At 36.9% G+C, this 26,438-nt stretch overlaps 8 protein-coding genes and 1 long non-coding RNA gene across 13 annotated transcripts; 5 read left to right on the top strand and 4 right to left on the bottom strand.

Annotated features, from left to right (window-relative positions):
• Positions 1-621: 621 nt before the first annotated feature.
• Positions 622-1,250, bottom strand: LOC103837620. Its single transcript, XM_033281408.1, has 2 exons — positions 1,014-1,250; positions 622-928 (listed from the first exon to the last, which is right to left on the bottom strand). The coding sequence occupies exons 1-2, from the start codon at positions 1,124-1,126 to the stop codon at positions 739-741; spliced, it is 303 nt and encodes a 100-aa protein (XP_033137299.1). The 5' UTR covers positions 1,127-1,250; the 3' UTR covers positions 622-738.
• On the bottom strand, positions 622-8,357 carry LOC103837565. 2 transcript variants are annotated; one of them, XM_033281406.1, is made up of 2 exons: positions 4,756-8,357; positions 622-1,383 (listed from the first exon to the last, which is right to left on the bottom strand). In XM_033281406.1, the coding sequence occupies exons 1-2, from the start codon at positions 5,675-5,677 to the stop codon at positions 1,334-1,336; spliced, it is 972 nt and encodes a 323-aa protein (XP_033137297.1). In that variant the 5' UTR covers positions 5,678-8,357; the 3' UTR covers positions 622-1,333. The 2 variants fall into 2 exon arrangements, with proteins under 2 accessions (XP_033137297.1, XP_009112171.1); XM_009113923.3 differs by lacking the exon at positions 622-1,383 and having other exon boundaries at positions 4,531-8,357.
• A 304-nt stretch (positions 8,358-8,661) lies between these two features.
• On the bottom strand, positions 8,662-10,614 carry LOC103837564. 2 transcript variants are annotated; one of them, XM_009113922.3, is made up of 5 exons: positions 10,356-10,614; positions 9,464-10,055; positions 9,316-9,369; positions 9,098-9,246; positions 8,662-9,000 (listed from the first exon to the last, which is right to left on the bottom strand). In XM_009113922.3, exons 1-5 carry the CDS (start codon positions 10,359-10,361, stop codon positions 8,908-8,910), a joined length of 894 nt encoding a protein of 297 aa, XP_009112170.1. In that variant the 5' UTR covers positions 10,362-10,614; the 3' UTR covers positions 8,662-8,907. The 2 variants fall into 2 exon arrangements, with proteins under 2 accessions (XP_009112170.1, XP_033137298.1); XM_033281407.1 differs by having other exon boundaries at positions 10,227-10,481.
• A 108-nt stretch (positions 10,615-10,722) lies between these two features.
• Positions 10,723-14,174, top strand: LOC103837563 (acyl-coenzyme A oxidase 2, peroxisomal). The gene is made up of 6 exons (XM_009113920.3): positions 10,723-11,279; positions 11,692-11,807; positions 11,880-12,760; positions 12,836-13,015; positions 13,486-13,652; positions 13,726-14,174. The coding sequence occupies exons 1-6, from the start codon at positions 10,861-10,863 to the stop codon at positions 14,003-14,005; spliced, it is 2,043 nt and encodes a 680-aa protein (XP_009112168.1). The 5' UTR covers positions 10,723-10,860; the 3' UTR covers positions 14,006-14,174.
• A 347-nt stretch (positions 14,175-14,521) lies between these two features.
• LOC103837562 (UDP-N-acetylglucosamine transporter ROCK1) lies at positions 14,522-16,341 on the top strand. The gene is made up of 5 exons (XM_009113919.3): positions 14,522-14,789; positions 15,018-15,066; positions 15,141-15,713; positions 15,801-15,875; positions 15,945-16,341. The coding sequence occupies exons 1-5, from the start codon at positions 14,671-14,673 to the stop codon at positions 16,104-16,106; spliced, it is 978 nt and encodes a 325-aa protein (XP_009112167.1). The 5' UTR covers positions 14,522-14,670; the 3' UTR covers positions 16,107-16,341.
• A 112-nt stretch (positions 16,342-16,453) lies between these two features.
• On the top strand, positions 16,454-17,884 carry LOC103837561 (ras-related protein RABH1a). The gene is made up of 6 exons (XM_009113918.3): positions 16,454-16,584; positions 16,695-16,765; positions 17,020-17,108; positions 17,210-17,321; positions 17,422-17,512; positions 17,593-17,884. The coding sequence occupies exons 1-6, from the start codon at positions 16,477-16,479 to the stop codon at positions 17,734-17,736; spliced, it is 615 nt and encodes a 204-aa protein (XP_009112166.1). The 5' UTR covers positions 16,454-16,476; the 3' UTR covers positions 17,737-17,884.
• Positions 17,776-20,296, bottom strand: LOC117128614. 3 transcript variants are annotated; one of them, XR_004452004.1, is made up of 6 exons: positions 19,810-20,296; positions 19,663-19,734; positions 19,151-19,291; positions 18,773-18,817; positions 18,481-18,511; positions 18,201-18,403 (listed from the first exon to the last, which is right to left on the bottom strand). It is a non-coding gene; the product is annotated as an uncharacterized LOC117128614 (long non-coding RNA). The 3 variants fall into 3 exon arrangements; XR_004452006.1 differs by lacking the exons at positions 18,201-18,403; positions 18,481-18,511 and adding an exon at positions 17,776-18,132; XR_004452005.1 differs by lacking the exon at positions 18,481-18,511 and having other exon boundaries at positions 18,200-18,403.
• Positions 20,297-20,318: 22 nt separating this feature from the next.
• Positions 20,319-21,424, top strand: LOC103837560 (E3 ubiquitin-protein ligase CIP8). The gene has a single exon (XM_009113917.3). The coding sequence runs from the start codon at positions 20,373-20,375 to the stop codon at positions 21,279-21,281; it is 909 nt and encodes a 302-aa protein (XP_009112165.1). The 5' UTR covers positions 20,319-20,372; the 3' UTR covers positions 21,282-21,424.
• A 950-nt stretch (positions 21,425-22,374) lies between these two features.
• LOC103837558 (4-alpha-glucanotransferase DPE1, chloroplastic/amyloplastic) lies at positions 22,375-26,430 on the top strand. Its single transcript, XM_009113916.3, has 16 exons — positions 22,375-22,809; positions 23,114-23,164; positions 23,242-23,330; positions 23,414-23,474; positions 23,760-23,838; positions 23,937-24,073; positions 24,172-24,330; positions 24,432-24,508; positions 24,814-24,953; positions 25,045-25,076; positions 25,155-25,229; positions 25,415-25,487; positions 25,577-25,665; positions 25,750-25,794; positions 25,899-26,051; positions 26,152-26,430. Exons 1-16 carry the CDS (start codon positions 22,456-22,458, stop codon positions 26,254-26,256), a joined length of 1,719 nt encoding a protein of 572 aa, XP_009112164.2. The 5' UTR covers positions 22,375-22,455; the 3' UTR covers positions 26,257-26,430.
• The last annotated feature ends 8 nt before the right edge of the window (positions 26,431-26,438 follow it).

Below are 26,438 nucleotides of genomic sequence, written 5' to 3'. Positions count from 1 at the left end.
AAAGTCACCTCAAATTGTGTGTTTAATTCCCTATAAAGTTTATAAATATTGGGTTTGTGCTATGGGTTATTCATGTATTTATTATTAAACAAATTTTTGACTAAGTTTGCATTGTAGAGTCATATATTACAAAATCAAAACATTAGTATATAAATAAATCCATTACAAAAGTGACTTCAGCGTGGGTATTTAAATTTCCCTCCCTTTCCTCTTATGTCAGTGGAAAAATTTATTTAGCGTGATCGAAAGATCCAAGTGAAACAAAGAGGATTGCATGTAAAAACATTGACCAGCGAATTTCCACTGCTTCTTCGAAGACCTAATGACAAGTACTTTATGTGAAGAACATTTGACAACTTTTAAGCTTTCACATACTTAATATTTTTGTTCTCCCTTATTACTATATGATTTATATATAAATATTTGATCCAGAATATTGGTCTCAGTATGCCATAACAATACGAATATTTTTGTGCTTAAATATAAGCACGATCAAGTCTTTGTTATTTTTGTCTCTACTGTTCCTTGTTCTGTTTTCTTCTCTCTCTCTTATGGATGAAAATGTGTTCTTCTGTTTTCATGGAATTGACAATTTCAGTGAGTAAAGAGTTCATTGTTTTACAATATAAAGTGCTTTTGTATCTTTATTGATGTCTATTTACACAAAGAAGTATGTAAAAATAAAATGTATCAGGACAAAAGAACGATTCAGAGGATTGAACCAATTAGAAGAAGAAATCAACGGGTATTAGCGAGAGCCCAGTTAGCTTCAGTTCCTCTCCTAGGGATGGCATTGATCTTAGTACAAGCATCCACTTGGAAGTTAGCTCCACATATCACACCTTCGCTGTCAATCATCGGCATTGCCTTCATGTTGTCCTCGGGATGTTCAAAACTCTTAAGCCCGATCTCACTATGTACATACTCCCTGCAAAAAAATCACACAACATTAAACACTTCATAAATCACATGTCTTTCTCTCTCAAATGTTGTTTCTTGTGTCTTTGACTTACCAGTAGGGAAAGGAGCAAATGATTTGGCACATCATTTGCTTTATGATCTGACCATCATCAGACATGACAACAGACCCGTCGCCGAGTATTCTCCAGTAAAGACTCTCCTCCATCAGAGCTCAAAGCTGAGAAAACAGAGAAGGTTTGAGTATCGTAGACGACGAAGGCGAAGGCGAAGCTTCCTTCGAGACATCTAATGACTTGATCTGCAGGGTAGGGACCACGATCACGTAGTGTTCAATAAGCTTTGATCACAAACAAGGCCTCGCTTGTGTTCTTCTCCGTGAGTCCGTACTGGCGGTTCAACGTGCAGAGATTGCTTAACCTCCCAAGAAAAATATAGTAGACTTCGTCAATCCCACAGAACAGCCTGAAACACAGATTGCAAGAATCAACATGTATTGTGAAACATGAATCTATGACATGTGTGTTTATATAATATACTCTCTGTTTCACAAAATGTGTAATGTGAAACGGAATGCAAAATGTTTAAAAATAAAAACACAACAAACAGAACTTACACATATCATCAGACTCGCATACAAAAACAATAAAGTGAAACTTTTGAAAGACTAAAATTTCGGTTTCGTTGGATAACTTTTTTTTTTTTCAAAAAAACTCATAAACTGATTCTTATTCAAAATACATCACACTTGACCATAGATATTGAAGTTTATTACGGAAACTCTTTGACCTAAGCCACTTCAAAACAAAGTACGATATAACTGTCGGCTGACCTAAATATGATAAATTTGCATGGAGAAAATATAAAGAAGACAATGAATGATATTTAAAATATAACATCTGCATTCAGCTATGAAAAGAAATACAAAATACATAAATCATCCGAAATATTTTTTCGAAAATCGCAGGCTACAAGAAATGTGAGTCAAACAATATTTGACATAAAAAAAAACAACTCAAAATAATTTATTATTTATTAGTGAATAATTCAACGTAATTAATTCAAGAAAAATAAATTCGGTGACATGATAGTTCATTATATTGCACCATAAAATTAAAAAAAAACCATCAAATGTAACATAAAAAAAAACCACAATTATTAATATATCAGTAACCGGCTAACTGCCATCTAAAAAAGTTCAATATTATATCTTAACCAAAGAGAAAGACTCACAAGAAAACATATTTCTCCACTACATTCAAAAACCAAAAGCAAACAAATAAGATGGTATCAGATACTTCGGTAAACAATTATAACACATATGAAAGCACTGACAGTTCTGACGGAAATTCTTTGGTCTATTTCAAAAACCTTAGCCTACGATATTGCAGCCACTAAGGATGACGAATCAAAGTTAACGAACTAATATTTGGATAACGACAATCCGGAGGTTCATTACATTGAGGGGGTTATATCAGTACATTTCCACTACAAATCTATCAAATGACTCAACCATCTTCGCCAATCCGCAGATGAGAACTATGACAACGGTACATATCTTTATGATATATTAATGTTGTGCAGAAAAAAATTTGAAGAGGAAAAATAATATTTGAATAAGCTGTCTTGGAAAAATAGTCAATATAAATCCGATCAATAAAGAATAACACATACGAACCCGGCGCGTAGCGCCGGAAGACCACTAGTAATATATATTATATACTTATATGTGTGATGATCAAGTAATCAACGTGGAACATCACTGTAAAACAACAAACCTAATTTAAAAAAAAAAAACAACAACAAACCTGCTTTTTTTTCTTTTTTTTCATTGTCTCTCTTGTTGCGATATAACTGTTTGCCCTTAAATAGTCTATAAATCTTTGGGTAATTATTTTGATTTCCAGTCTCTAGAAGGAAATATAAATATAGTTTTGTTTTCACAAAAATGAAAAATCCATGTTTTATCACTCAATTAATTTGTAAATACAAGTTGAGATTTTATTTTTTTTTAATTTATAGAGATATTAATTTACAAAAATTTTCTTATTTAGATTTTTTATTTTAAGATATATTTATTCTAATTTAAGAAAAATATTTGATTTTAATGTATAAACATTACTTGCTATTTATTGAAATTTGACATTTATATTAATTCTATTATATTATTTGTATATGTAATATATATTGCATAGAACTTAAATGTGATTTTAGATCTAATATTACTAAATCTCATTAAAAATATATTAAGTGTTAAAAAATATAAAAATAATTCTACTGTAAATATAAAAAAAAATATAATAATAAGTTTTTACTTATATAAAATATGTATAAATATAAATTTATAATTTTAATGAGACTATATATTTACATATATTTTTAAAAAAAAATTATTATCTTATTATTTTATTGATTTGTGTCAAATTTTGAAGTGGTCCAAAATAAGACCGACGAAATTTATTAGTTTATAAAAATTATTAGTTTGTCGAGTATATAATTTATAAACTGCTAGTTACATTAAAAAGGAAGTTTTATGAGTTGCTTACTTTTACTAATGTTTCTAGAAAGCTTTTGCGTAAATACATAAGTAGAAAAAAGCAGAGATATTTTGAATTGTTGAAGCTAAAACAAAACCATTGATCTCAAAGTACAATAAAGATAGAAGATCTTATAGCATCAATCAAAGGGATTCTTGAAAGAAAATATGAGAGATTGATTATACCTGCTGTCCCCCAAAACGGTATCGTCTTACGCGTCTTAGTGGAGAAAGTGCAATTCTAGCTGACATCTTTTTTTTTCACTGAAAAATGACTAGTATTTTTTGGGGGGGGGGAAATGGGCACTGATCTCTGATCTCACTATGATAATGGAGCTATTCGTGATACAGAGAATGGTTGTTAAGTTTAAGAAATCAAGATTAATTATATTTAGTCAACGCAAATATTATTCGAGAATAAATTCTGGCCATTTCTTTATTCAAAAAAGGAAAGAGTTAAGAAGAAGAAATTGAAATTGAAATCATAATCGAATAATTTGGTTCTGTAGTGCGACTGAAGCAACTGTGCTCAGTAACGTGAAACCCCCGATAGATTTAACCATCGAGTTTAGTTGGATGGATTATAATGACGACAATTATGATTAAATAAATTATGGGACATGGAGTTGTGACGTACTGGATAACGAATGTTTAAATGTCGAATTATGCTGACGACGAACTAATATATTTTTTTAATTTGGCTTATAATACAAAAATTGAAAGATAAGAAGAAAAAGATCAAGTGTTAATTTATGCGAGTTGCAAATAAAAATAAGATGATGAATTTTGGATAAGCGGTGGCTAGCGATTCCCTAGATCTCGCCACAAATCACTCTATCTCTGCTTATTATATCTAGGCAAACAAACTAATAATTCAAGATGAAAAATAATACAATTTAGGGTTCACTCATACACAACCCTAATAACATGAGAGCTACATTTTTCTAGCATGTTAGTTGGGTCCATTGTGATACATACGTTGCTCTTAGTCACATGCTTCTTAATTTTTTTTGTAATTGTCCCTTAACTAAGTGAAATTTCAAACTATACCACGAGGCCAATGAAATTTCAACGTACACAAACCTCGAACTGATATAACACTAGAAGGAAAAACATTGGTCGAAATTCGAATATATAGAAAGTCATTATCATCAGAACATAAAAGATTCCAAAATCTTTCCATTAGATTTTCTTTTCCTTCTTTGTACGAATATAATAATAGATACGATTATAATGTAATAAACAAGGTTAGATTAAATCTAACTAATCTGAAGTAGAGATCCATGATAAGTCCACCGTACCTTCATTTCTCACGACCCCAAAATTATTATTCTCCGTTCCAGAAGCAACCGGTGTCGTGTAAACATCGGATCTTTCAACCGGTACCATGTCTAATCCATGCATAGTATTTAGGGTTGGCTGCGTCATCGATGACGAAGAGGCCATAATGTTTTGAAGCCCTTCAAAGTTTGTTCCCACGTCCACGTGTCCAACACCATTACTTGTTCTCAAGCTCAGCGATTGATCTCTTAAAGGGTTTGCGATGTTTTGCGTGTTCATGTTAAGGAGAAGACTCTGGTGATAATTTGTAGAAGGAGGATTTAGGTAAGGATGACTCGTTGATGATGGTGGGATAAGTTTATGAGGAAACGGTTTCAAGGGTTGTGAGGATGAAGAAGAAGGGCCAAAGAGATCAAATCTAGACCTTGGAAAAGGAGAAGATGATAATCCTGAGAAAGGATTAGAAGGATTACCAGTGAACTCTTGAACCATGGCTCTGAAGTTTGAAGTGTCGGTGGTCAAAACAGTCGTAGGCGCACGTCTCGAGACTCGAGATCTCTTCTTTAGATTCCTTGTTGTGGCCAGACCGTTTTTCTTGTCGGTAGGGACAGAACATATGGGACTACTTGTGTTTGTGTCCGAAGCTACTCTCAGATCTTGTTGAAGTGGATTTGTGAACAAGATTGGTGGTGGTGGTGGCCTAGAGCCATCGGTAGGCTTCATGGTCGTTGTTGACAATAGAGGACTATCTGTTGACCAGCCGGTGTTGAAATAGTTAGCTATGAGGGAGTCAAGCTGTGTTTGACCGGCGATGTTGGCGGAGACGGTGGTTGAGTTGTTGAACAAAGCGGATATTGATTGATCTGCGCGTGAGTCGTACTCTTCTTGGTCTCCACCACCACCGCTTGAGGATTGCATGCTACTACTGTTGCCTGAATCCATGGCAGAGATAAAGAGAGAAAGATAGATGATGGCTTAAGAGAGAGAGATAGGGTTATGATTATTATCTTTTTTGGGTGCAGAGAAACTTCAAGAAGAGGAGAGTGTGAAAGGAACCGATGCGTGTGGGAGAGAGAAGCCAATAAAAAGTGGACATAATTTTTTACACTATTTACCTTTTTCTTTACTTGAAACTTGAAACTTTGAAACGTGGAACTACGGTTAATTACATTTTCGTGTATAAAATTTTGACTGAAAGAGAGAGAGGGGTGATCGAATTAGGTAACTACGTTGTTTGATCGTTCACAAGAGCGGTTCGTGGTAGATACACATGCTAACTAACCTACTGAAATTAAGTATTCTACCACCTATAATATCGAATTAGCAATTTATACTAACACTTCTATTCTAACACCTTTATACAAAGTTCATTGTCATCAACTTGTTGAAACGGTTTATATTTGTTTACACAGCATCATCTATAGCTGTGTGACGCTATATAGGTGTTGTTTTAGCAATTTGTGTAGGTGTTGTTTATAAGACAATTCTCACACCAAAATACCATAGAAAGTTTTAAATACAACTTTTGCCAAAAAGTTTTAGATACAACTTGTTTAAAAGGGCTGTCTATGTTTTTCTAATAAAAACATTTTCCTTAAAAGGTGATTGCCCCAAAAAAAAAGACTACACCAATAAACTTCTAAATGTAATTACTTGACATTAATACAAAATTTTAAAAGTATTGAGATTAAATTCAAAATATATCTTTGTTTTTACCAATGCGTGCTCTGAAGTGTGGTATCTAAATGTGAATGGAATAAGAGAAATGGTAGACGGGATTTACCAACATTGACCTATGGGAGGAACAACTTATTCATGGTTTTACAATTTATTTATTTAGTTTCTAAAAATGATCACTAAATGATAAAAGTGTAAAAGCAATAAGCATTGCTCTTTTATTCTTTTTCAGAAATTATAGTTACCTTTTAAAAATAATATCATATTATAAGAAATTTTTCCTAGATTTAACTATGTAATATTATTATAAGAGATTTTATTTGTATTTTTCTGTCTATTAGAATTATATTGTATCTGTGTTTTCTAAAGTGGAATTTTAATGAAAGGCTAATATCCAACAGTCGGCATCAATATGTACTATATGTACGAGATGCGTAATTACATTTGATTAGTAGAGATACATCAAAAGACACAAGTTGTCAAACAGAGCACATCTTTTGATCGGGTTCATGATGGGTGATGCCTAACCAAATTAAATTTAGAAAATGAACAATGTGTTCCTGATTTAATAGTTATCTTATGGTTGAAATTCATCAAAGGCAAAATACTCCAAGTGTATTCTTACTCTCAAATCTTACAAAGGCATAACATAACAATCAGCTTTGATTTATTTGTTGGTATGTTATGTGTTTTCTTATATTAAAAATGGAATAAAATTACAATTCAAAATATGAAATAAATTTTAAACAGTATTCTTTTCATTAAAATCAAAATGTATTATTTCACTAAAAATGTCAAATATTTTTATTAAGAATATATAACACATAAAATTGTATGATTTTACAAAAGACACTTATAATACAAAGAGAAAACATATAAATAAACCTTATATATTAACCGATCATAACATTGGCATAATGGTTTCTATTAATATTGTCATTGTATTCGAAATCAAATTCGCATAATAGATATCTATTAAAAACTCAAATGCCTTTTTGATCAAACATTTTCTATAAAAAATCCGGTAAATTATGTATTTTGTTTGGACGAACACGTATTTTTGAATTTTCCTTTTCAAGCGATTATCTAAGCTGTTACCCTCAGTTAAGCAATAATTATATTTTCAAATAAAAATTACTTCATCCACTATAAGAATACTTTTGTTTTGTCCGTTAGGTTTTGTTGGTTTCCTCACTGGTTTGATGCTTTGAAATCTAATCATTCGCCGAGCACCATCACATGATATCATAATATCTACATCTACAGAATAATAAGTACACCAAGATCATTCAGTATCTATTGTATTTACTCTTTTTTCATGATATGATTTAATTTACGCGAGTAGGTAATGCAAGCTATCTAAATGATAACTGCTTTGAGTCTTGTAATAACAAGAATATATTCATGTTTACATCAACGTTAGCTTGTAAACAGATCAAAGTGTACAGATGTACCACTATTTTGCTATATATATGATAATTATAAGTGTGGAATAACGCCACGATAGGAATAATACGATGACAGTTAAGCAAGCAGCATTCAACAAAAGAAGAAGGGTGCAGGTAATTGGTCAAAGGTGGTTTGGTTCCCGACAAAGATGACTTAACTATGAGAAGCTCAAGATCCAATGCAGTTGACAAAATGCTCGCGTTCTTTCAAACAAAACCGTTTTGTCAAAATCCTCAAGAACGGGGTTTATTGTTAACCAGGGACCACATCTCGAAAACCGATCCTCGAAGCCGGAGATAAAAAAGAAAGAATGGGCTTTGCAATATACATAGGCCTTAGTTACAAGAGCTCTACACTGTCATATTTTGGTTTGACGCTGTGAGTTTAGAGAAGAGAGGATGAAAAGGAGAGTGTATAGATGCAGAGCAATTAAGGACCGTTCGGCCACTTGTCCTAAAGGACTAAGCATCTGCTCTCTGATCCAGTTGAGAGAACGAGAGAGCCTAGTCATACCATGACTCTGGTTTTGTCCGGTTAGGACTACTTTTATTTATGTAGCTTGTTCATCAGAACACGCTTTGTTACGTAAAAAGAAACATACGTGCTCTCCATAAAAAAAATCTAAAAATGGAATCAATTGGAGAAAGCTACTATCAACTGGGCGGGGATAGTACAATTATTAATGTTTTTTGAGTTATAAAAATGTTTGTACATAAATGAGATTGTGGTAATGCTGTTGTTAGCTTTAAAACATAAAAGAACATTTCCATTTTACTTGGAAATAATTAGAATGCCAATGCTACTAGTTAATTGCCACTTGAACCGCCTGATTAAAAAGGTTTATCAAGGAACAATTGAAGTAATAAAAGGATGAGAAATTAAACAGAGACATGCTCAAGAGACATACACAGAGACCAATATGCTAACAACTCCTAAAGAACAGAGACAACTTGCTAGGAATGACACCATAAGTTATAATACGTACATGAGTTCCTTCAAATATAAAGAAGGTTAGAGAGCCTTACAACATTTTAAACCACCAGTACCTAAGAGTTGTTGTGTTGAGGTGGTTTTGTAGCTCTTTCCAGATCAATCTTGCAATTTTCTCTAAGCTCTTTCATGGCTACAAAGCTATCCTGCTGCAGATTATCAATCACAATCCACCATCAAACACACAGAAGCTCTGGAGAAAACTTTTGTTCTAAGAATCTAGTAGAAGGCTCTGGAGGAACTTACAAGGCGGCTGCCTTCACGAGCCAAGATGTCATTCATGTTAAGAAAGAGAGATGTCCATTGACCCATGACATCAAATTCTACATCTGTTGGCTCTTCTTTACTATTCCTTTGGATCAAGCTACTAGTTTCTTTCTGGCTCTTCTTCAGCACTGTAGTCAAACACAAGTTCATGTAACCATTATCAATCAAGAGTTTTGCAGTGTAATGAGAAGACTTACCAGACAATCGACCTTTGATGTCCTGGTAGTTAAGATCAGACCAGATATATGCAGCTGAAGACATTCATTACATCCACAAAACTAAGTTAGCTACCACTATTAAGAAAGAGACATGATCAGTAAAAAGAACATTGAAGAATCAGACAACCTTTGAGGCAAAAAGAACAAGAGCAAGATCTAAGCTCATCATCAGCTTCCATATCGTGGTTTACAATCCCCACACTGTCAACAGGCAACACGCCCGTTCCTTCAGTAGCCACCATCGCCAACCTATCATCACTTTCTCTATTGCTGCTACCGTACAAAGTCTCCTTCAAGTCTTCACCAGTAACAGCATCGGTTTGACTAGCAAAGTCAGCAACGTTCGAGCCCTTGTTGTCACACTCTCTCTGACTAAGTTCCACCACAGCATCATCACCAACTCTAATACCATCAACTGCATTGGTTTCACCCTGAGACTCCTTTAAATTCTCAGAATCAGCATCAACAACAAGTGAGCCATCGTTTGTATCAGTACTCCTAGTACTCTCCTTGACCAAGTCGTCCACGACTAAACACAACCTCTTGGAAAACTTCACACCAGAGCCTTCACGAGCAAATGTCTTACCGGAATCGTCTCCAGATTTCAAAAGAAAATCACTCAGAATCGAAGATAGTCCTCTCTTGCTTGGAACAATAGTCATATCACACAAAGGGAGACGCGTTTCCTTGGACACTAAGCTGCAGCTATCTCCAGTCATCTTCACAGACAAGCAAACACAAAAAGATGAAAACTTTACCCCAAAAAAACAAAAACCCTAAATTCTAGAGTAACAATTCACAAAAATCAACAAAACCCTAATCGAAAAATTCAATTCGGAAGCAGAAACTGATAGAAAATGAAGAAGAACCCTAAAAAAGAGAACTTTTACCCCAAAAACAAAAACCCTAATCGAAACCTTCAATTTCAGAATCAGACACTGATATGAAATGAAACGATTCGTAGATCAGAAGAAGAAAATTAAAATCAACAAAAGACAAATCGATGGAGTTTGGGTTACTGGCATCTGTCGGAAAAATCTTCGTTTGGTCGGAGAAGAAGAGCTTCGGTCGGAGTAGGGGTGAATTAGGGTTTTTGAGGCGGGAACCTGTGAGGATTATTCGAATAGGCGTTTGGTTAATGGGCCTTAATTGCTTAATATAAGCCCGATAATGTAAAAGCCCAATATTTAAGTGGGCCCTATATTTAACCAATCTTTTTACTCTTTAGACAACGATGTATGTTACTGTACTTGAAGATGAGATCATATCTAGATATCCTCGAGAGGCGCGCCAAAAGCGGTCAAGATTTTATCCACTTATAACTGACCACGTCATCTACCTTGTCCTAAAAACAACTGACCGCGTCATCTACCTTGTCTTTAAAGCATCCCCTTTTAACAAAAAAAAATCTAGAGATTTCGTTTTTTAATGTATTTACCATAATTCAACTAATTGAACGGTCTCCTCTTCATCTTCATCTCCTCCACCGTTTCGAAAATCTTCATTTGATATTTTCTTTCTCTAATGGCGTTGGAAGAGTTTTCCGAGATAGCTGCGGCGAGGAGGATTCAGAGACTGTCGTCACATATCTCTCCCGCTTTAACGGAGCCGCCGCAGCTGCAGACGGAGGCGTGCTCTTCGCGGACGAGGAAGCTGGTGGTCAACGGTCAGGCGTTGTCTCTCTACATGAAGGGGAAGCACAGGGATATTCAGGAGAAAGTGCACGAGTTCTACAACTCTCGTCCCGATTTGCAGACGCCGCTCGAGATCTCCAAGGACGATCATCGAGAGTTGTGTATGAGGCAGCTATATGCGCTTGTGAGAGAAGCTGGTATAAGGCCGTTTAGGTATGTGGCTGATGATCCGGCCAAGTATTTTGCGATCATGGAAGCTGTTGGGAGTGTGGATATGTCGTTTGGGATCAAGATGGGTGTTCAATACAGGTTAGTAGTACCTTAGCTTCATAATCCATTAAAAAAAAATTGAAACATCATGTGGTATTGTTCTTGATGATTAAAGTTGTTATGAACAATAAGTAGATTGACTATAACCCTTTATATACGGTAGAGATTTATTTAGTAATGCTTTCTCTATGGGAAAACATAAGGACAACATTACAGGATGATTTAACCGTCTAGTGGTTTTGATATTATGTAAAAACAAAATTATCATGTGATTTCAACTTAAAATGAATCAAGGGTAACTAGATTTTTTTTTGTCATCAATTAAGGGTAACTAGATTAAACATAGTTTTTTATATATTAATTCATTATTTTTCCAACCACTGATATGTCAGTCATTAACAATGTTTTGTCTTGGGATCTGTCTTTTTATTTTTAATATGTCTATGTATAGTCTTTGGGGAGGCTCTGTGATCAACTTGGGAACAAAGAAGCATAGAGACAAGTATTTCGATGGCATTGACAATCTAGACTACCTCGGTTGCTTTGCTATGACTGAACTCCACCATGGTGAGTGATATCTAATACTGCATGTGTATGTGTCATTACTTCACTAACTATTGTCTTTTTTTTTTCCTTAAGGTTCAAATGTTCAAGGTCTCCAGACCACGGCCACATTTGATCCCATCACAGACGAGTTCATAATCGACACACCACACGATGGAGCCATCAAATGGTGGATAGGAAACGCCGCAGTTCACGGAAAATTCGCCACAGTTTTCGCCAGGCTCATCCTTCCAACGCACGACACCAAAGGAGTCTCAGACATGGGCGTTCACGCCTTCATAGTCCCCATAAGAGACATGAAAACACACCAGACCCTCCCAGGCGTCGAGATTCAAGACTGCGGACAGAAAGTAGGTCTGAACGGAGTCGACAACGGGGCTTTGCGGTTCCGTTCCGTGAGAATCCCACGTGACAATCTCCTCAACCGCTTCGGAGATGTGTCACGAGACGGCAAGTACACAAGCAGCTTACCAACGATCAACAAAAGATTCGGTGCAACACTCGGTGAGCTTGTAGGTGGACGAGTGGCTCTTGCTTACTCATCCGTTGGTGTACTCAAAGTCTCGGCCACTATTGCTATACGTTACTCGTTGTTAAGACAACAGTTTGGTCCTCCGAAGCAACCTGAGGTTAGTATTCTTGATTACCAGTCTCAACAACACAAGTTAATGCCCATGTTGGCTTCTACCTATGCGTACCATTTCGCAACTGTGTACCTCGTGGAGAAATATTCGGAGATGAAGAAGACTAACGATGAGCAGTTAGTTGCTGATGTCCATGCGCTATCTGCTGGTCTCAAATCTTATATAACGTCTTACACGGCTAAGTCGCTCTCGGTCTGTAGAGAAGCTTGTGGAGGACATGGTTATGCAGCTGTTAACCGGTTTGGAGGCTTGAGGAATGATCATGATATATTCCAAACGTTTGAAGGAGACAACACAGTGCTTCTACAACAGGTAAGAAACTTTCCACCTTGTCCTGAGAGTGAATGGCCATGCTTATAGTGTTTTTGTGTTTTTGTTTTCTTGTAGGTGGCTGCTGATTTACTGAAGAGATACAAAGAGAAGTTCCAAGGTGGGACATTAACAGTCACATGGAGTTACTTGAGAGAATCGATGAGCTCTTATTTGGCTCAGCCAAATCCAGTTACAGCTCGTTGGGAGGGTGAAGATCATCTAAGAGATCCTAAGTTCCAACTAGATGCTTTCCGGGTGAGTTTACTTCTTACTGTATATAAACTAGGCACGCGGGTTCGGTTTATTCGGTTTTGCCTAAATCTTGCTTTATTTAAACGGACTAAAGTTTGGTTTGGTATTTGGTTAGTTCGATTTGAAAATCCTCTCAGATTTAACCGAAGTTTTTGAGTTCGGTTAGATCTTGGTTTAATTTTGTTTAAAATTCGGATAAGTTTGGTTAAATTTGGTTAGTTCAGATAGTTCAATTACTCCGGTTCGGATATTTGGTTAGAGTTGGTATGGTTTGGTTATATTTTTTTTTGAAAACATAGAAAACCAAAGTAACTACCAAATAGAATCCGACCCGAACCAAATTTGAACCAAAAACCGAAAATTTTGGTTCGGCTTCGCTGGTTCGATTCGGACAAAAATCCCAGGCCTATAATAAACCTCTCTGGCTCTCGTTGACTTCTTCCATCAACCACACTAACATATTTTCTCCACAGTATCGAACATCACGTCTCCTACAAAGTGTGGCAATGCGTTTGAAGAAACACAGCAAGACACTTGGAACATTCGGTGCATGGAACAGATGCTTGAACCATCTCTTGACACTAGCAGAATCTCACATTGAAACAGTCATTCTCGCCAAGTTCATTGAAGCTGTTAGAAAGTAAGTAACATACAAACACACACATACATCTACCCCTACAAATCAAGTTTAATAAACTGTCTGTTTCTTTCAGGTGTCCGGACCCAAGTGCAAGAGCTGGTCTGAAACTAGTATGTGATCTTTACGCATTGGACCGAATATGGAATGATATAGGAACGTACCGTAACGTGGACTATGTGGCGCCTAACAAAGCCAAGGCGATTCATAAGTTGGCTGAGTATTTGAGTTTCCAAGTAAGGAACGTGGCCAAGGAGCTAGTGGACGCGTTCGAGCTGCCTGATCACGTTACTCGAGCGCCTATTGCTATGCAAGCTGATGCTTATTCACAGTATACTCAAGTTGTTGGATTCTGAAAATGTTGAAACGAATAAATATATTTATGTCTCAAGATTGATGATGATCTCAAGTTTGGAATATGTTATATAGTTACAATGTATTAAAAACAGAGTTAAGAGAACAAACAGAGGAATATTCTGTTGTTTGTTTGTTGATCTAAAGTTATAAAGTGGTTACCTTGCCTAATGCACATTAAATATTTTTTTAAAAGAGAAAATATAAAATAAAAACATGAATTTATTATTATTCTAAATCTAGATATATCAATTATAAATAAATAAAAACTGAGAGAAATACACATAAATCTGAACTTTGGAGTATATATTCTATAGTTACAATGTGTTAAGAACATAGTTGAGGGAATAAAACAGAGGAAAATTCTGTTAATGTTTGTTTGTTGATTCAAAGCTACACACAATCCAGAAATAATATTCTATTTATCTTTTCTAATTGTTTACTAAATATGTTTCTCAATAAAGAAATAATTTTTTTACAGTATCATAATTTATACAACTTGTCAGACAAAACGACACCGTTGTTGTGGATCTTGTCTTAAGAACAGGAAGACGTATAAAGTAAAGTAGAACAGAGGAGAAAGTATCCACCTTTATCACAATAAGTGGTGAATCACCGAAGCAGAGGCGATCTCGTGGATTCACGGTTACCGCCTTACCGGTGATTCATGGCGACGCCTAACGGTGTAAAGAGTCAGTCGAGGATGGGTCCCACGGTCTTGTTTTATTCAATATTGCTTACGCTTCAGTACGGAGCTCAGCCTCTGATCTCCAAACGCTGCATCGGGTAACCATATCTGGACACAACCTATGTAGTCTCTTAATCTCTGATATTTCACTTTCCTGTTATGTAATATCCTGCTCGAAAAAATGCGATCTTGGCTTGAATAAGTCTAGTCTAGAGATGGAATTAGAGTTCTTTGGCATGTGTTAATGTTATAAAATGCGATTGTTACAGTAAAAGCTAAGTCACTTCTTACCATTTGTAAGTGTTGGTTGGATCAATGTTTTTCAGGAAGGAGGTTATTGTAACTTCATCTGTCTTAACGTGCGAGATTGTTAAGGTACTGAATCCTTGTTTTCCTTTCTCCTTTTGCAATTATTATGAAAATTCAGCTGTTACGTCCTTTATTTACAGGTCATATGTGCTCTGATTCTCATGGCAAGAGATGGCAGCTTGAAGGGATTATCAAAAGAGTGGACCTTGATGGGATCTTTGACCGCATCAGGTCTCCCTGCAGCCATATACGCACTCCAGAACAGTTTGCTGCAGATCTCCTACAGGAGCCTTGACTCCTTGACTTTCTCGATCCTGAATCAGACGAAGATCTTCTTCACAGCCTTCTTCACATTCATCATACTAAGACAAAAGCAATCAGTTCAACAAATGGGAGCTTTGTGTTTACTGATCATGGCGGCGGTGCTTCTAAGCGTTGGAGAAGGGTCTAACAAGAGTTCAAGCGGCGGCGTTAATCCTGAACAAGTGCTGTTTTATGGGATTATACCGGTTTTGGTAGCCTCTGTGCTCTCCGGTTTAGCTTCTTCTCTATGTCAGTGGGCTTCTCAGGTGAAGAAGCATTCATCGTACTTGATGACGGTGGAGATGTCTATCGTTGGAAGTCTCTGCTTGTTGGTGAGTACGCTTAAGTCTCCTGATGGTGAAGCGATTAAAAGACATGGTTTCTTTCATGGTTGGACTGCTTTAACCATGGTAACTCCTGAACCATTCTGTTGATGTGAAACAAAAAAACTGTTAGCACTGATTGTTTTTGATGCAATGTGAGTGTTGTTGTTACAGGTTCCAGTTATAAGCAATGCTCTCGGTGGGATTCTCGTTGGCCTAGTTACATCACATGCCGGTGGTGTAAGAAAGGTAAATTCATTTAATTACACAGTCAAATATTCTTCAACAAAAGCTGAAATATAGTTTTTTTTTGAAAAGGGATTTGTGATTGTGTCGGCATTACTTGTGACGGCTCTGCTGCAGTTTGCGTTTGAAGGGAAACCACCTTCATCGTATTGCCTCGTGGCTCTTCCTCTTGTGATCAGTAGTATCTCACAGTACCAGAAATATCCATACATGGATAAGAAGAAGAAGGTCTAAGAAACCTCTTAGCATCTTTTTAGATTCTGCTAAATATCTTAGATGATGATAGTGATTCTTGGACCATTCAAATGAGAATTTGTATTATTACAGTGATAAGTTAACACATTGAATGAGTCTTGTAATGATCTGAATCCGAGTTCTGAGATTTAATTACCACCAGATTTACCAAAACCTTTCAAATATTGTAAAGAAAAAAGAAGAATATTTATGATTCTATTGTTTCCTTTTAATTTTTATATAATCCCATTTAATCTTATACCAAAAATATATCTTACCTTTTTAAATTTAGTATTTGTCAAAATATAATAAGAGAAATGTATAAACGTGATTGGTGTCACCTTCCCTAACAATCCAAAGCCTTCCGAGGATGACACATTTAGGCAATTACAAGCTGGTGTTCCTGGGCGATCAGGCCGTTGGTAAAACCAGCATCATTACTTGTTTCATGTACGGTAACTTTGACACCAATTATCAGGTTCGATTACTCCCCCATCTACATGGTTTCCATTGGAACATTTCTTTTTGGTCATCATTGGAGTTTTATCATGATCCTGATCTGTGGGAGTTTGCTTTTGTATATTGAAGGCTACAATTGGAATTGATTTTTTGTCCAAAACAATGCGGCATGAAGATACAACTTTCCGTCTGCAGTTGTGGTATATCCATCTTTTGATTCTTTTTGTTGTTCTTGTCTTGTAAATGCATCTCACTCATCAATTTATTGGCGCTGCGTAATCTACAATCATTCACTAGCGATACATATTAGAATAACATTCATGGACGATATAGGTTTCTCAGGTTCCATCATCTGATGTTCTACCATTAGCATGTAATTGACTATTAGTGCAGAGACGTTACAATGTCTATGATGTAACATTGTGTTCTTGATATTGTAATAATTGATGCGCAGGGACACGGCTGGACAAGAGAGATTCAAAAGCCTGATACCGAGTTATATCAGAGATTCTTCTGTTGCTGTTATTGTCTATGATGTAGCTAGTAAGACTAATTACTCTATGCAACTTCTTTTTTAGCATTGAAGTTTCAAAACCGGTCTTGTTCTCTATCTTCAGTTCTCAATAGTTCTCACAATGATGTAGATAAGCAATCATTTATCAACGCCTCCAAGTGGATTGAAGATGTCCATGCGGAAAGAGGCAATCAAGTCATCATTGCTCTCGTTGGTAACAAAACCGATCTTGTTCACAGAAGGTAAGCAAACTCAAAGTCAGATTACTGTAGAGGGATCCTGAGTTGCTTCATTTCTTTGATTAAATTTTCTCAAATGAGGTTGTTCTTGGTGACTTAACAGGCAAGTTTCAATAGAGGAAGGTGATACCAAAGCTCGTGAGCTTGGAGCTTTGTTCATAGAGACTAGTGCAAAAGCTGGATTCAACATTAAGGTAAACAAACACACAAGACAATGGTAATGCATTCTCTTTAAGTAAAGCTTAACTAGTTTTTTGTTTTGTTTTGAGTGAAGCCTCTGTTCTGTAAGATTGCGTCGGCGTTACAGGGGACTGAAACACAAACTTGGACGAGACAAGAGGATTTGGTGGACGTGAACCTAAAGCCAATGACCAATTCATCTCACTCACAGCAGCAACAAGGAAACTGTTCTTGTTAAATGATATATTAGATAGCTTTTTAATTAGAGAGTTAGGAAGACAGAAAAAAACATTAATGCGATTTGATAAAACTATTGTTACAACAACCAAGAGCTTCTTTCCGTATGTAATAGTTTGTGAACCTGAGTGCAATGATTTTTTTGGAAATTTCAACAGTACAGTATGTTTGGAATAACGCCATACAGAGAGAACAAATGAAAATAGATACTATTTTCTTGATAAAAAGAAGATATTGTTTTTCTTGAAGATAAGTCTTATCACTGTAATCACAATTGCATCTGAGACATCAAGCTAAAGACCACACAACATCAGAGTCTTTTAGCTTTCTCTAAGGTTGCCTTGCCATCCATATTGTTGATTTCTAGCACTACCCATTGGGTTCTTTAATCTTTGAGCTTAATCCATATTTTCCGAAGCCAAAAAGTTAGTGTGAATTTATTAGAAAATGAGGCTATAACCAAAAACGTTGTAATTTTTTTTTCCATATAAACAAAGACATTATCGGATAGAATTGTTCATCAAAAAAATTACCGATCAAAACTTGGTTCAAAAATATAGACGGTTAACAAAAAAACGAATTTTAATAACACAAATATATTCTATCTCTGTCTTAAAAACTGGCTACTCCAAGGAATCTTCAACCATTTGCACCAGATTCAAGCACTCCTGTCACAAATCAGATTTTTAGGAGACATTTGTCCCAAAATTAATCTGTTCATTTTCTAAGCTGACAAACTTTCTACCTGTTATTGGATAATGAAAGGAACGTTGAACCTGTTATTTTAACAAATGTACAACTCAGTTTTGATTTTGAAAAAACTGGTCTTAGTGGGATTAAACAGTTTGATTAATAATATAAAGGGATTATAATATTATGGGTCGGCGGGTGGGTGGGGGTAACGACAACGATGGATATACTCTATATCTCTTTGAATTAAGATAACACATAAGAGCATGATTATCCCTAGCACCCCTAATGGGGTGCTTAATCATTTTTTAGTAATAAATGTGTATTAAGAATTTTATTTAAGATACCTTTAAATTTGTGTCCTCCAATGCAAGTATCTTATTTAGGGGTTCCTAAAAAAAATTACAATGAAACAAGTTAAGAAGAATGAAAACAAGTAATCTTTCATGTGTACTAGTCTAGGACAAGGAGAGATGATAGAATCAGCCAAATTGGGTTACTGTGATCCAACAGTTTCAACTAATTTATAAACCAAAATAAAGCTCAAACTTTCTCTAGTTCTCACAGAAACAAGCAACTATATGGTTCCAAATAACATGGCCAAAGGAACAAGTACTCGTAAGTCAAGACTACTAACCTAAAGTGCAGCGGAGAGATAAAAAAAAAAGTAAATTACAATAGCAATGAACTACCAAAAACAGTTAACATCTGTTAGAAACATGTACCTGCGCTTGTTTCAGAGAGCCTTTTGGGATACGGCCGGCACCACCGAATGGGATTGGTCTAGGCGGTATTTGAATTGAAAGATCCGAGTGTGTTCCGCTCGGTTGAGAGGTCTGCACATCTTCACTAGATTTTTCTTTCACCTGATGATCACCAAGTAGTAACACATGTCACAGTTCAGGCCTTTCTCAAACACAATAAAGAGATTACAACATTTTTTCACATAAAGAGATTGAATTTGAACCAATGACATAGCTAATCCTTCAGATCTCTAGATCATTTACTTGGAACTATGCCTTAAACATCTTGAACGTATGTCATAACAGCAGAAAAGGAACACACATGTCGATAAAGCAAGAAACTTTCACTTCAATCCTCAGCATATGAACAAAAAAACAGAGCAAAAGATTCTATACTAAATCATGATCCTTTCAAGTGACCATAAAGACTCAGACTTTACACACTAAGATTCATACCAACACAACAACACTAAGTACGCTTAGATTGAACTTACATGCCGTCTCTGAAATCTTCGTTGATAATCTCCTTTATACTCTCACCAAAATACATCACTGCTTCATTCAACCTGATAAAAAGCCATCAGCTTTAAAACCCACAGAAACTAATAAACTTTGTGGCAATGAAAAAAGAATAGAAAAACCTGTAGACGGTAGGTTCTTGGATGAGGTTTGGATCATACGATCGCCACAGAGGAGACATCATCGCGCCGATGAATTAGTCGGTCAGAGCAGGTAAAGCTTCACGGAGCTTGGGCTCTGTGTCGGGTTTGAGCTGCGCTTGGCGAAGGTCAGAATCAAACCACTCTCTGTTTATAAATCGAAAATCGTCGATTTCGGCGAAGAGGCGTCGAGTAGAGGGAGAGAGATGAGGAGAGATCACCGTCAATTCATCACGGAGCCGTCGAGGAGGGGTCGAGAGAGAAGACAGAGTCATCGAGAGAAAGAGAGACGTTCGAGAGAAAGGAACGGGAAGCGTTGTTTGGACAACACGTGTCCAATAAGACACGCTGCTTATGAGGCTTAATTAAGCATCGCTGCTTCTCTAATTCTTTTCTTTTCCTTTTTTTTTAAATCCAAAACCCAATAAGCAACCCATTAAGCACCTGGGTTAATGGTGCTCTAAGACTCTTCCTTTTTTTTTTCTTTTGGTTTTCTGATTCTCCATCGGATCTGAATCCGGATCCGACAACCCGACGGTAAAACGATGTCCAGCGCTCCGTCGGATGATGCGCACTGGTGCTACCACTGCAACAAGCGCGTCGTCGTCGAAACTCTAGACGATTTCGTCGTCTGCTCCGAATGTAACAAAGGCTTCGTCGAATCGATCCACCCGATCCCACGCTCGCCGCCGCTTTCCCCAGATCTGAGGGTAGAGGACTCCAGCATCGGCTCGCATTTCCTCCAGATGCTCCGTCTCTTAACCCACGCGCCGTCGCCGCCTCGGCTCGATGTGTTGTCGTACGAAGACGAGTTCTTCGGGTTGGAGATTAATAGCAGAAACGAAGAGGATGAAGACGACGAGGAGGAAGAAGAAGAAGAAGAAGAAGGAGAGGATCGAGGAGGGGAGATGTTCCCGATCACGACGCGATCGATAACCGGAAGAAACCGGATTCTCGATTGGGCCGAGATTCTAATGGGGATCGAGGATAATTCGGATCGGTACGCTGTAAACGCGGCTGATTACGTCGACGACGGAGCTGGTTACGAGGCGCTTCTCCAGAATTTAGCGGAAGGGGACGGTGGTGGTGGTGGTGGTGGTGGTGGGAGGAGAGGAGCACCGCCGGCGGCGAAATCGGCGATTGAGGCGTTAGAGACTTTCGAGGTTTGTTCTGATGACAAGATGATGGTTGTGGTTTGCGCTGTGTGTAAAGATGGAATGGTGATTGGTGAAACTGTTAAGAAGTTACCGTGTGGGCATTGTTACCACGGTAATTGTATTTTACCGTGGCTAGGAACTAGGAACTCTTGTCCTGTTTGTAGGTTCCAGCTGAAGACTGATGATGCTGAGTATGAGGAAGAGGAAGCGAGGAAGAAAAGAACCACCACCACCACCACCACTGCCTTGACCGACTCTGGTGCTTCTTCTTCTTCTTCGGCTTCTTCCCGTTTCTAATGTGGGAAAGGTCTTTCTCTCTATATATGTGTATGTGTGTACCATTTCTTGCGTACTCTTTAGATTATAAAACTCTTCTTAGTCTCGGCATTGTTTTTGATTGCAAACATCAACAAAGAACACAAAATCCTGATGGGAAGACAGTTTAGAGATTGTGTATATGTGTTGTACCTCTCGATTCTTGATAGTAGGTCGGGTGTGTGTGGTGACGCCAATGGATAAAACTTGGTCAATTGATCATTGGTGAATTCCCGAAATAAATGAGACCAGAAGTTGTAATTCAACAAGTAGTCAAGTAGCTAGATATTGCACATCAGGGTTGTTATTCTCCTAGTCGTAGTCACGTATAAGCTGCACAAAGGAGAAGAGCATTGAGTTTGTTTCAATCTAAAAACACTGGTATAATCACCAAAACAGTTGACTCTCCTAACACATTTATCACTGCATGTCCAAAAACAGCTTACCGGTGGTTCAGAAGGGAGCTGTACCAGAGTGCCTGTTCATAGTATATCATGTAATCTTTTTCTTTTAAAATGTGAAGATAAAAATTTGGTAAATAGTTAGTAAAAACAAAAAAAAAAATTTTAATAAACTTTATAACAATATAAGTTTAGTCACCATAATTAATACTCCACCCGTTCATAAAAGATCCATGTTTTAGAAAAAAAATTATTTTTAAAAAAATACATTTTTTACATTTTCAATACATTAATTAATGAAAAATTCTACTTTTCAATAAATACAATTGTGTTTAATAAAATTTAATTAATCAAAAATTATTAAAAATGATTATTTAAGAGTACAATGTATTGAAAAATATAATTTTATATATTTTTTTAATAAGTGCGGAAAAACTATAACAACGATCTGATCTTTTATGAACAGTGAGAATATGTTAAAACAATGATTTCAGAAGGAAAAAAAAGAATCATTTTATAATAAAGTCAATATACATTATACAATGCCATGTGATAAATTTTGGATCATGGGTTTTTAAAATTTTTGGGGGGGCATCACTAAAAGCCCAAAATACGGCCTTGAAAAATGGCGCCATTGACGAAGATATCAACACACGTGATGATCACGTGGATATATCACACACTTCACTCTCTCTTTCTCCGTTAGCAAAAGAGAGACGAAAATATCTTCTTCTTCTTCACTTGGAGAATCTCTGATGACGACTCTTATCTCGTCTCCTTCCCTCAAGCTTCTCCGATCACCACCCTCTCGTGAATCTCCGATCGGCGCCGCTTTCCTCGGAAACAGGCCGAAGGCGTCTCGGCCTCTCAGTCTCCGGCTCCGAATGGAGGCCGTTTCGAGTACTTCTGTTTCGAGCATTAGCGTTGGCGAAGACTTTCCACTAGACTACGAGCAGTGGATGCCGGTTACGGATCCGGATAGCCGGAGAAGAGCCGGCGTTTTGCTCCACCCGACGTCGTTTCGCAGTCCTCACGGCATTGGTGATCTCGGAGAAGAATCGTTCCGGTTCATCGATTGGCTTCACTCTACTGGCTGCTCCGTGTGGCAAGTGAGTTAATCGAATGTAGATTGATCTTCGAATCATTAGTCTGTGTAGAGTAGGAGAAGTTCTTCGCCGTTGATTGTAAGGTTAGACTAAGAGTAAAAATTCTATTGGCTGGATCATAGTGAACTTGTTTTGATGAGCAAACCACGCGTTTGTGGTCGGGTGGTAGCATGACGTTCCAGCGTCGCTAAGTGAACTAATCGGAATACAGTCAGATATCCCTAACGTGTGGCCACCGGTGATTTAACATTCCCTCGCCTGGAGCGGTTTACCGTTTTTTTGTTTTTGTTTTTGTTTTGATGAGCAGGTGCTTCCTCTTGTTCCTCCAGATGAAGGAGGCTCTCCTTATGCAGGACAGGTTTGTTATTTTTTTTTGTTTGATTGTTTATTTCACTTGTGGAGTTATTAACTGCTTGTTGTGATGGATACTTGTAGGATGCAAACTGTGGGAATACGTTGTTGATTTCTCTGGATGAGCTTGTGAAGGACGGCTTGTTAATGAAGGATGAGCTACCACAACCAATGTGCTAATCTTCTTCTATATGGTTTTTAAGTAGATTCTATTGTTTTTGTATTGTCTCTCATTCTCAACTCCATATCTATCTAGTGAGGCTGATTCTGTGAACTATCAAACTGCTAACAAGTTGAAGAGTCCCTTGATAACTAAGGTACACAATGTGGCTTTCAAACCAACTCACTCTTCCTATATAGATCTGTTAAAGTTTAAATATTTTGATTTATGTTATTTTTTTCTTATCTGGAGTTAAATATTAGTGAATGAAGATAATGCATTGAAGTTTAATAAATTACTGTGTTCTTAAGCTAAGCTGCCTAGCACCATCTCTCTGTATACGTGTTTAGTGTTTTGGTGGAAATATTCATCTATTTCTTCATTGATGATAGTCTCTGATCTGGCTTGAGAAGGTAAGTTTGATCACTGATTTTTGTCTCAGGCTGCAAAGAGGCTTATTGGCGACAATGGTGAACTGAAGAGAAAACTGCAAGATTTTCGTACTGACCCTTCTATATCATGTGAGAAATATACAATCTATAAGATTTGTTTCTTAACAGTCTGCTGGCTAGTCTGAATACCAAGTTCTCACTTAGGATTTTATGTTTACAATGCATAGGTTGGCTTGAAGATGCCGCTTATTTTGCTGCTATAGACAATACATTAAACTCATACAGTTGGTTCGAGTGGCCTGAACCACTTAAAAACCGTCATCTTTCAGCCATGGAAGCTATATACGAAAGTCAAAAGGAATTTGTAAGATTTTTGTGGCTTTTGCTAACTCTTGGATTTGATTTCATTATGAATTAACGCTCTGTGAAACCTTTGGGATAACCTCTTCTTCTTTACTGCAGATAGACTTGTTCATTGCTAAACAGTTTCTGTTCCAAAGGCAGTGGCAGAAAGTTCGTGAGTATGCACGGAGTAAAGGAGTCAATATAATGGGGGATATGCCCATTTATGTAGGATATCACAGTGCAGATGTTTGGGCAAATAAGAAACATTTCTTACTGGTAAGTAAAATTTTTAAATATGAAGGCAAACAATGTTGTTGTGTGCAAAAGGAGAGTGAGTTAGACTTTCCTGAAGGCCGCTTTTTTTAATCTTTTCCCAGAACAGGAAAGGCTTTCCGCTTCTAGTTAGTGGTGTTCCTCCTGATCTATTCAGTGAAACCGGTCAACTGTGGGGAAGGTTTTGATATTACTCACTCTCGTACTTCATATTATTGGTTTGATGCTTGGTTAGTTCTTCTCACTAGGATAAGTATGTTCACGGCCTATGTTTCTTACTAGTTTATGAATTATTTTTCGATGGACAATGGTCACAATATAGTAAAATAGTGTTACTGCAACATAGGCGACGTGAATAAGTCGTTGTCTTTTCCTAGACCATTTGCTGTACTTCACAATCCTGCCATAATTCGTTACCCTTCATTCTATCATTGTTTTCTTACTCACCATGGTATTGATTGACCTTTTTCATTCATTCTTTCGAAGCCCTCTTTATGACTGGAAAGCGATGGAGAGAGAGCGATTTTCATGGTGGGTTCATCGGATAAGACGTGCACAAGACTTGTATGATGAATGCAGGATCGATCATTTCAGAGGATTTGCAGGGTTTTGGGCAGTCCCTTCTGGTGAGTTAATCTTTAAACTAGAAAAGAGTGACTGATCATATTTGTTGGTTACATTATTGGGTTGTAACTTCACTGGTGTGATACACTGCAGAAGCTAAGGTTGCCACAGTTGGAAGATGGAAGGTACTTTGCTTAACTAACTAATGTAACTATAATCAGGTAAAAGAAATGAAGAATTAAAAAAGTTGTCTTAATGTGTAGGTAGGACCTGGAAAGTCATTATTTGACGCCATTTCAAGCGGTGTTGGGAAGATCAAAATCATAGCTGAAGATTTGGTAAGCTCATTTGACTCCGTTACAGAGACAGTCAGTAGTTACATAAAAGTCGACTTACTAGACATGTGCATCTAGTTTGAAATGAACTTGCTCTTGCTGGTAAATAATATGGAGTATGAGATATTGATACCTTGACAAAACATGAGAGTGTTTGCTAATGGAGGCTACGTTTTACCACAAGACAGGGAGTCATTACTGAAGATGTAGTTGAGCTGAGGAGATCAATCGGAGCACCTGGAATGGCTGTCCTCCAGTTTGGTAAAACTGCTTGGCTTCCTCATGTTCTCCACTGTCTTTTATCATCTCTCAACCTACTTTGTGATAATTTTTTGGGGTTATAATATCAGCTTTTGGAGGGGGTGCGGATAACCCACATTTACCTCATAATCATGAAGTGAACCAAGTTGTATACTCTGGAACTCATGACAATGACACTGTAAGTTCTGTTTAAGCTTTAAATTGATTTTACTGAACTCCGGAAGAAATGTATATATCTCATTGATTTTTTCTTGTTATATAGATTCGAGGGTGGTGGGACACTCTGGATCAAGAAGAAAAATCTAAGGTCATTTCACTGGTTATTTAACACCTTTGAACAGATAGTTCTTTTTGTTGGTTGCAGTTTATGATTGTAAGACGATCACAATAGCGATTTTTTTCACGTTACAGGCAATGAAGTACCTGTCAATAGGTGAAGAAGACGATATATCATGGTCACTTATCAAAGCTGCCTTCTCTTCAGTAGCTCAAACCTCAATCATACCGATGCAAGACATTCTCGGACTTGGGAGTTCTGCCAGGATGAACACTCCAGCCACTGAGGTTAGTCAATTGCTTTTTTTATCTAATTAAAGCTGTAGTGAAAATTTGGAAAAGTTAAAGACGATAAGAGTTTGGTTTTGTACATGTGAAATACGCAAAGGTGGGGAACTGGGGTTGGAGGATTCCGAGTTCAACGAACTTTGATCATCTTCAAACGGAATCTGACAGACTTAGAAGTCTACTGTCATTGTACGGTCGGCTTTGAGGAAATCATACTACATGGCAAAGAAGAAGGATCATCTCTCGTTTTCTTATTATGATAAAACGCTAAATAAAGTACACCAAAGCATATATGTTTTGTTGAAAAGATTAATCTATTTATCTTGTCAACAGCCAAAACTTAATTCCAATCTTCATAAGGTAACCTTAGGTGGAATCAGTAACAAG

The sequence above is a fragment of the Brassica rapa genome, chromosome A09 (assembly GCF_000309985.2).
Source record: "Brassica rapa cultivar Chiifu-401-42 chromosome A09, CAAS_Brap_v3.01, whole genome shotgun sequence".
Taxonomy (NCBI): domain Eukaryota; kingdom Viridiplantae; phylum Streptophyta; class Magnoliopsida; order Brassicales; family Brassicaceae; genus Brassica; species Brassica rapa.
Note: the sequence above shows the minus strand (reverse complement) of the source record. Positions and strands in the feature narration are given on the sequence as shown.